The 9746-nt window shown below is 44.6% G+C and overlaps 1 protein-coding gene across 1 annotated transcript; it reads left to right on the forward strand.

The window, feature by feature from the left end:
* The first annotated feature begins 1830 nt into the window (after positions 1 to 1830).
* Rprm (reprimo, TP53 dependent G2 arrest mediator homolog) lies at positions 1831 to 2639 on the forward strand. The gene has a single exon (XM_050139878.1). The coding sequence runs from the start codon at positions 1966 to 1968 to the stop codon at positions 2293 to 2295; it is 330 nt and encodes a 109-aa protein (XP_049995835.1). The 5' UTR covers positions 1831 to 1965; the 3' UTR covers positions 2296 to 2639.
* Positions 2640 to 9746: the final 7107 nt, after the last annotated feature.

Raw genomic sequence — 9746 nt, forward strand, 5'->3', positions numbered from 1 at the left:
AAAAGTCAATTTTTTGGCTTGAGAGGAGGCATGATGAATCCATGCCTTCTGCTTCAGTTTGTGATGGGTTAGCAGTTACATCTGCAAGAATGGAAATAACATCTATGCTAAGGAGACCTGAAAATGGAATGGATGATTCTTACAGTGGGGATTTAACAAGCATATATGGTGTAGCTAAACAACTGTGCAGCAAGTGGTTTTGGCACACTCCTTTAATCTCAACACTTGGGAAACAGAGGCAGGCCTCTCTCTGTGAGTTTGAGTCCAGCCTGGTCTACAGAATGAATTACAGGACAGTCCAGGCTCCATACAAAAACGCTGTCTCAAAAAGCCAGAAAAAGCAAAAAAAAAAAAAAAAAAAAAAAAAAAAAAAAAAAAAAAAAAAAAAAAAAACACAAAAAGGATTTGTGCATGCCTGTCATCACCAGACTTAGAAATAAAAGGCCTTGAATGGATTGATTCAAGAACAGTCTGAGCTTCTGATTTAGCCTCTCTCCTTCCCCACACCCAATAGAGCAGAAAATAGCAAAATAACTCCAATATCTCAGTGGAAACTGGTAAAAATATTCTTTTGAAAGTTTGTACTGAACATCAATCTCTCATTTCCAGGCAACATACTAGAAAGAAAGGCGGGTGCAAAGAAAGGAGAGTCGAGGAAGGGGAGAAGAGACGGGAGAAAAGAGAAAGGGGGACGAGAACCCCGAATCTTCTAGAGCCTAAAACGAAATGACCAGTTTGTAAGACTCAGCTAGAAGAGACCCAACCGCAGTCACTAAACACTGAGCCTCCATAGCTCCCTGAAAAGCTGCCAGTTTGCTCTGTGGTGAGGAAGGAAGGCTGAGTGTGTGCAACAGCTTCTGGCGGGAGGCTTCCAGCTGTTGGCTAGCGTACTAGGTGATGGATGTGCATGAGCAATTCCCTTAAACAACACATTTTCTGCCAAGTACAAACACACTGGAAGCTCATCCAAAAACTCCTTGGCAATTAAAGTTGCAAGAAAGTGGTCACTCTGTCCATCCACCTCCCTTACAAAAAGGTGACCCTGTTCTTGGCAGCCACCGCCACCCACGAGCCACAGAAGAACACCTTCATCGTCCTGCTCCTTGCCTTAGCTTCACAGCTCATTGAAAACCCTGCTTTATTACACAGGCAAAAGCTTTCCGAGAAGGATGGGGATGTGGCAATTGTACTCTTTCTGACGCTTTCTTCTGTTCTCCCTTCCTTAAAACAATAATAATACCACCACATCCACAAAAAGAAGAGAGAAGAAAAGACCTTCTCAGATCCAGACTCCTTTCCCTTGTCTCCAGACAAGCAACAGTCAGGAATAGGTAGCGGACCAGTGCCTTGGCCAGCGCCATCTGGTACCTGGCCTCTTTGAGTCAGCTCAAAGGTGAGAGGGGCGGCTTCGAAGGACACACTCAAGAGCGGGTGTGAGTCAGGTCCTCTGCCGCTTTCAGCCTTTCTCCCCAAATTCTTCGTTTGTTCATCACGTCAGGAGTGTTTAGTGACCTACTCCTGGCCTTTGGGATTACAGAAGCCACAAAGCCTGCCAGTTTGGTTCTTTTCCTCTTCCCCACCTCCCGGCCGAGGGGAGGCAACTCGGCTCTGTGACCAGCAGGGGCCGCTGTTCGCTCGGAACAGCCGCCGGGCCACCGCGGCGGCCCGCGCCTCCCACGGCACCTCCGGCCCAACCCGCCAAGTTCCAAGAGCTCCCAGTCGAGCAAGCGCCGGGAACGAGCGCTGCCCGGGCAGCACACAGAGCACACGAGCCAGCTTGCGGCGCGTCCTGGAGAGGTTCCTGCGATACTCACAGCCCGGGGACTTTGAAAGGGAAACCGAGAAGCCCCGCACGCACAAGTGCGCCAGCCAGCGCTCCGTCCAGCACCTGTTCCTCCCGTGCCACCGCCACCCGGGTCGCCACCCCTCCGATTCTCGCCTCCCAGGCTCCCGCTTGTTCCCGGGATGAATTCAGTGCTGGGCAACCAGACCGATGTGGCCGGCCTCTTTCTGGCCAACAGCAGCGAGGCGCTGGAGCGCGCCGTGCGCTGCTGCACACAGGCGTCGGTGGTGACCGACGATGGCTTCGCCGAGGGTGGCCCCGACGAGCGTAGCCTGTACATCATGCGCGTGGTGCAGATCGCAGTCATGTGCGTGCTCTCGCTCACCGTGGTCTTCGGCATCTTCTTCCTTGGCTGCAACCTGCTCATCAAATCCGAAGGCATGATCAACTTCCTAGTGAAGGACCGGAGGCCGTCTAAAGAGGTTGAGGCAGTGGTGGTGGGACCCTACTGAGTGGCCCTTGGGTCCCCCACGGCTGGTGCTCCTGGCACCTCCAGTATTCTGCCAGCCGCGATGTACCCCTCACCATCAGAGACCGAGCAAAGCAAACCTGTCGGAGTCAGTTTTTTCTCTAGACTTCTGCCTTTGGGGGAAAAAGTGACCCATTTCTGATCGCTCTCCGTAAAGGCCCCAAACAAGCCTTCAGACCAGGAACGTCCAGACTTTGGGACTCAGCAGCAGGTGGCAAAAGAGGGCGATTAGGGCGCAGGACTTTGGGAGCGGCTTCTTGCCTGAGATGCGGGGGAGATGGACCTGGAGAAGGCCCCTTTCCACCTGCAGGTGGGCCCAGCACTGGGGACAGCTGGAGGGGCCGAGCAAGGTGGGGGGTGGGAGTGGGGGGTATACCCAGCGGCACCAGTAGCCGGAAAAGTGACCTGTTTATACTGCCCGTTGTAGACCCAATGACAACATATATGCGTGTGGGTTTTGCGACCTGCGGTGAGAGCAGAACTTTGATCAGTAGTCGTAACCTGTGGTTTTAAGAGATCTGTGTTAGTTTGCTTGAATACAAATATTTGATAAGTCTTTTATGCCCTACTGGCCTGTTTGCCTGCCTGCCGGTTAGGTTAGAGTTTTTGTCATCCTGGGAGAAGGGGTGGGGGGAGGGGAGCCTGAGACTGTGAATGGGGTGAGTGCTTTCTTTTAATGCATTTCCAGCTGGGTCTTTTTGGGGGGCTGGCGCTCCAGCTAAGCCCGGGACAAAGATCCAGAGTAGAATTCATAGCTCGTGTCTGCACGGTTTACTCCACAAAAGTGCTCTTGATATCCGTGACACCATTTGACTTTTTCTTATTTAACATTTCCTTAATAAATGCAACATTTAAGTGTTTTGTTTCTGGCCTCCTGGTAGTCATTCTATTCTCCCGGCGAAGGGGAAAGTAGGCTGCGCAGTCTGGGTCCCGGCCAGGAGGCTTCTCCTTGCAGGAGCTGCGATTCTACTCCATAGATCCATAGATCCGCGGAGGAAAGGAGGGGCCCGACAGAGTGCACAGGGATTTGAGACACACACCAAGCCCCAGGCACAAAAACAAACAAACAAACAAAAAAATCTCTCTAAAACAGCGGCCTTTGTTTTCTCCCATATTTACGACTTTAAATTTCACTTTGTCTTGGATGTCAGGTAGGTCCCTGCGGGAAGATTACACTTCGAGATCACACTTCCGAACCAGGCTCCTCCGGGAACTCTAGGTTACCCAGCTAATGAAAGGAGAAGACGGCCAAGCCAGCCCTTAGGGAGGGCTTCTTTCCCCAGACCCACGTCAGCAGGATGGCATAGGGATGCTATTCCAGAAAAAGACAGATTCCGAGTAAAAGTAGCTGCCCAACTTCGAAATCCTCAGTAAATAGAATAAACCATTGTGTCCAAACTAGGAGGTATTTTTTGTCTTTGTCGTATTACGTTTTATGGAGAAAGGAATCAGATAAGATACCAACGAAGAAATGACAATCGTTTGAGGTGAGGCGTTAATCCCACAATGGATATATATATATATATCCATATATATATGATATATATGGATATATATATGCTTCACATTATATCCCGTAAATATATGCAATCCATCAATCAACTTAAAGAAGGAGAGAGAGAGAGAGAGAGAGAGAGAGAGAGAGAGAGAGAGAGAGAGAGAGAGAGAGAGAGGAAAGGGAGAGAGATGAACATTTGCCTGCTTCTTTAGTCAGCTATTAGTTCTGGACTAGGAAAAGGGCTCAAAGGACTTAGCCCAGTCCTGATACTCAGTACTACCACAAGCCACACTTGAAAGTTTGGGCTGGAACAGCTACAGACAGGGTCTGCACACACCTTTAGGGCACAGAAATTGTAGGCCCTGTTGAAAGAAGGGCTAGAAAACAACCCTAAGGTTCCAATAGTTGAAGTTTAACTTGGTCAAAGGTTTGAGCAGTTTTTCTTTCTGTCTTATTTTCTACGAGGATGCTGTAACAGTGAGGGAAAAAAAGTAAAGACATTGCAATAGTAACTGTAAAAGTACCATGAAATGCTATGAAATGTCCCATATTTATAGAGAGAAACGGCACACAAACATGGCCTATGCCTCAGAGGGCTGGGTTTTACTCAGAGTTACCCTTACTAGGAATTATAGCCTAGTGTTTGGGGAGGGGGTTAATGTCAATGGTGTCAAACTTGAGTGAACACTCACACACACACACACACACACACACACACACTTTCTCTCTCTCTCTTCTCTCTGTTTCTCACTCTCCCTTTCTCTCTCTCACACACACACATTTTCTCTCTCACACATACACACAAATGCCCTCCCTCCCTCCCTCCCTCCCTCCCTCTCTCTCTCTCTATCTCTCTCTCACACACACACACACAGAGAGAGAGAGAGAGAGAGAGAGAGAGAGAGATTGGAAGTTTGGGCCTGTTTTGTCTTTTCAGCAGGGAAGGTTTGCTTGTTTCTCTTCTCGAGTGGGGAGCAGTCGGGTTGCCCGTCAACAGGTAGCCACGCTGAATCACGGGAAACAGTGTGCAGTTCAGTAGTGTGTGGGAGAAGAGATGAGATGTTCTATTTTGTCGACAGTTTCTGTGGCACAGACATAGTCTGCCGCCTCCATGTTTCAGAGAAAACAAAACAGCATCATGATTCTACCCTGTAAGAAGCCAGACACTGAACTGTAACTCTTGTGTGGGTCTGTCCTGTGGATTTACGAGCCCACCCGCAGGCTCCGTGCACTGGAGATAGTGATTTGTCTTAAAAACACATCTACTAGACTCACTAGGAATCTTTCCTTATCCTCTGATGTGTCTGGCTTGCACGATCACAGTTAGCTCCAGAGAGTGGGCAAAAATTAACCCTACAAGCCAATCTGAAACTGTTCATTTGAAACAGGGAGTCATTGATAACAAAAGTCTAACAAACTGAGGAAAACAGTCTTAGGCAACGGAAGCTCTCCAGTATACCTCCAACTTCACCTTCTTAGTCTTTCTTCACCTCTCTTACATCTTCCCAGCACCTCAGAAGTAAAACATGCACTTTCATCTCCCCATCCACCTTTGCTCCCGCCTCTGCAGAAATTGTGATTGGGAGATAGAGCAGAACCTGTACAGGTTAGTCCTTGTGCAGAAAAGCTACAGAAGCGTAGGGCTGGACTCTGTGATCAATGTACTGCAGGGAAAGGCAGTCTGAAATACAGAGCCCTAGGGGCAGTTTCATAAAAGCAACCCTTCTCTCCAGGTCACACCCATTTGTTACTTAGAGAGATGCCAAGTGGTTCTGGTTTTTATAGGTGAAGCGAGAGGCTTTTTACACACCCCCTTCCCTGGTGACCACACAGCAACCGCTTCTCCAAGTCCACACTGCTCCTTCTGCTCTATCTTTGAATCTCTGTGTTTTTTTATTTGAACAAACTCGTGAAATAAAACTTTTAATCCTGCCCAGAGTTTATGGAGTGTTTTGCTTTTCTCCCCAACAAGCTTCCAGGAAAGTCGGTTTTAAACTCCATTCCCCATTTTACCTAAGGAATTGATGCTAGCCTAAAGAGACTGGGAGTCAAGTGGGTAAATACAGACACCAAAGTCTGTGCTCCCATGTTTACATCTACCATGGGGTCAGTAGGGTGGAAATAATGATTCGTGTAGCGGATTTCTGTAAAGAGCTTCCTTGATCTGGTCAGCCCCAGAGGGACTCCTCTGGTTAGTCCCGAAGCCTTTCTTGACCAACAGCCCAGAGGAAGCCGAGGTTTTCATGAAAGGCAGCTGACAGGTGAGCAGAATTTCAGGCTAGAGAGATAGCCACTCATGCCTCGAAACTGGGTGGCCTCCGCAGGATCAGTCTCTCCTAGTCAATACATTTTATTTTTTTTCTAAGATCTGAAAATGGATCAGAAACTTAAGGGCTAGTCACCTAGAGGGAATTCAAACTAAAGGTAACCCTGTCATCTTGAATCTGAAGTTGCAGTTACTCCTCATAGATACTCTGCTATGGCTGATTCAAGATCTGCTTGGCTTCTCCGTGGCCCTGAGTCAAACTTGTGTCTCCCTATGACATTCAAGGAAGGCCACTTGCTAGACAGTAGAATTCTGGGATTACATTGCTCTCTAACTGGCTGGGTGGCCATTGAGGATGGTTGATTCTAAAGGAGTATTTCAATTCTATTGAATTAATATGCTAACATTTTCAGGGTATTTTATAAATCTCTGCAACACATCTTAAAAATGCATCTTGTCTTCTAGTCTTGGCATTTTTCAGACCTTTTTTTTTTTCTTCACAAAAACCAAAGGCATATCCACTTGTGTCATTTTATTTTAAATAATCCAACCAAAATTCAGATAGCTCACCAGATCTAGTCACCACAGTATATTAACACTGGATAAGAAAAGAAAGCCCCATGAACTGGGAAGCAAGAGGTTCTTATAAGTACTCATTCAAATGAGTATACAACGTTTCTAATACAAACTCCCTGTGTATTAAAAAGAAATTAACTGCAGGTTTTTCTCCCACAAAACAATTCTTCCTTTGAGCTTGGACAACAACATACAACAGCTGTTTCAAATGCAGTATCCTTAGTCCTGACGTATATATATTTGTCATTTTGGGGTGGGGTTGCAATGCCAGGAAAGAATTCCAGGTTTCGGTTTGTTCAAGATCTAAACCTAGTTCAAAACTCTACTGAAGCAGCAAGTCAACAGCAATCTCCAAAACAGGAATCAATGCATCTTTTATCCACCTGCCAAATCCCATTTAGATATGTGCACAAAAGCTCAAATGGGATATGTTTTAAAGTCCGCTCCAGCAGTAATTGATTTCTAGCATCTGCATTTAAATGCTTGGTGGCTATTTGTTTTCATGATCTGCTTCACATTTTAGGTATTTTTTTTTTGTATTCTTATGCATGTCTCAGATGTTGAAAGTCCAGTATGAATTTTATAACAACATCTCTGATTTTAAAATTCTTGGCCAGCTGAACACTCTGAGGAAATTAAAATATATAGTTATTTAAATCACACATTAACAGACATGGTGATAATTTTATAAACTGGATTAATAGTCACATTTTGTTTTCTTTATTTTCAATATGTTTGAGGAAGGAGCAATATTTGAGCCAAAGCTGCAATGAAGACTGTTGTGAGGATAACCAGACACATTTGCAAATGGTAGCTTGCTTCCTAATCCAAATAGCAGTGGCCACATGTGAGAATAACATGTCTTATTTTCACGTATTCAACTATGTGCTTTTGCAAGAGTAATGGGTCGTTTTCTCCCCTGAAGCTTTTGCTAATGCTTGCTGCTGCAATATTTCTGAGTGGGTGACTGTGAGCATAGAGTGATCAATACAGAAAAGGTCAAGTCATTTGTGATGATGCTGAACAGCACTGTGCCCCGCCCCCTCCCAATGCAGATCCAGTTTCCATTAGCACTAATCTCTTATGAACTCATGGCTCAAACTGCCAGACGGTGTTGTCCTGCAATTATGTGTGCCCATAGCACACTATACTTACTACTGAACAAAATGAGATCATTCCTACATTTGAATCATAAGACACAGGCACAGACAGATATACAAAAGAGAAAGTAGAGAATCTATCTACAAGAGTCAGATTCTAAGGAACTGCTTCTTGCTACTATTTTGAGATTTGTAGTTCTATAAATACATGTATGTAATTATTCCATAGCCTATGTGTTGGCACAGTCTCGTACAGCAAGAAAAGGTTACAGTTTTCCTCATTTTTTCTTAGCTTGCTTTCCTCCCCCGCCCCCTCTACTTCTTCCATCATTATGCACCGCTTTCCTCGGCCACATCTAAAGGATATACTGCCCGAAAAGAGCCATTGATTTCTATCAGGCCAGGACTCCAGATGTCTGATTGCTTTGGGAAAAGAATTCCCCAGAGATCCAGGGTCTCTCTTTTGCTTTATTTATTTTCCTGTAAGTTAAGCAGAATCCTGCAGTTTATATTCTGAGCAGTATCGATTGTAGCAGGTGTGTGTATCTATGTGTGTGTCCGTGTGTGCCTCTGTGTGTCCATGTGTGCCCATATACTCATATGCCCAACTCTTCCCACGCTACACAAAAGTGTTTGACCTCCGTACTGAACATAAGCATCACACACACCACCCAATGCTTCGCCTTACACTACTTATTTGTTTACAATAAAATAAAATTAAAAAAAGCTTAGAAGAGGGCTGGAGAGATGGCTCAGAGGTTAAGAGCACTGTCTGCTCTTCCAATGGTACTGAGTTCAATTCCCAGCAATCAAATGGTGGCTCACAACCATCTGTAATGGGGTCTTGTGCCCTCTTCTGGCCTGCAGGCATACACACAGACAAAATATTATATACATAATAAATAAATAAATAAATAAATAAATAAATTTTTAAAAAGCTTAGAAGATATTTTCAGGCTAATTGTCTTGAAATGTTTAGTAAATAAAATTAAAATACATGTAGTGTTACGTTTGTGTTTTCTTTTTTTTTTAACAAAGGGTTTCACCATATAGCTCTGGCTGTCCTTGAACTCAATATATAGACAAAAGTGGCCTTAAACTCACAGATATCTGCTTGATTCTGGCTCTAGAGTGACGGAATTAAAGGTGTGTGCTGCCACACTTCACTTTACATTTGTGCTTTAAGTACATGTCTCTATCTTCATTCATATAATGGGGGGAAAGTAAAATCCCAAGAGACAGAAAAGTCAAAGATTATACACTGTACAAGCATGGAAAAATGTAAAAGCTCCCAGAAATGAGAAAGATTCCAAATTTGAAGGTCGGTGAAGATAAATTCCTAAAGGTTTACAAACACATGCTGACCTATTTAAATGCTAGTAAAAATTTTTACATTTAGACAATTTGATAAGAGGACAAAGTGCTGCTGACTGGTAAGGCTAAACACTATGATTGTAGAAGATGCTTATTCCCTTCTATTTTTCTCTCTTCTCTGGAGCCTTAGACTAATTGAGCACATTTTGTCAGTTGGCTGAATTGTTCTATTTTCAAGGGACAAAGAGGTCTTGCCAGCCTTTCTTATATTTGACATCAATAAATATTTATTATTTAGCATCCATAGCAGGCATGACTCTGCACCGAGTACAACCTCAGATTTGGAAAATGGATTCCAAAACATCATGGGGCGTAACGAGCCAGTGACTTTATCCTCTTTCTGGACCCGTGTTCATATGTTCTTTGGAGATCCAACTGTAGAAGACACACAGAGTACAGCTTTTCCTCTTAAAAAAAGAAAAGACTGAACGCTTCCATAATTAATACAAGGCTGGAACCACTCAAACAATTTAATTTGACTTTCCTTCCAGCCCTCAAGCAGTATACCCTAAAGATTGTTTTACTAAATACATTAAAATTCAAGATGAACCCTGAAGAAAGAGCTCTAAGTGAATATCTAGAGGCTAGATACATCTTTTTACAAATTCAGCTGAGGAACA

This window comes from Alexandromys fortis, unplaced genomic scaffold (genome assembly GCF_014885135.2).
Source record: "Alexandromys fortis isolate MF-2015 unplaced genomic scaffold, M_Fortis_MF-2015_v1.1 scaffold_33, whole genome shotgun sequence".
NCBI lineage: Eukaryota > Metazoa > Chordata > Mammalia > Rodentia > Cricetidae > Alexandromys > Alexandromys fortis.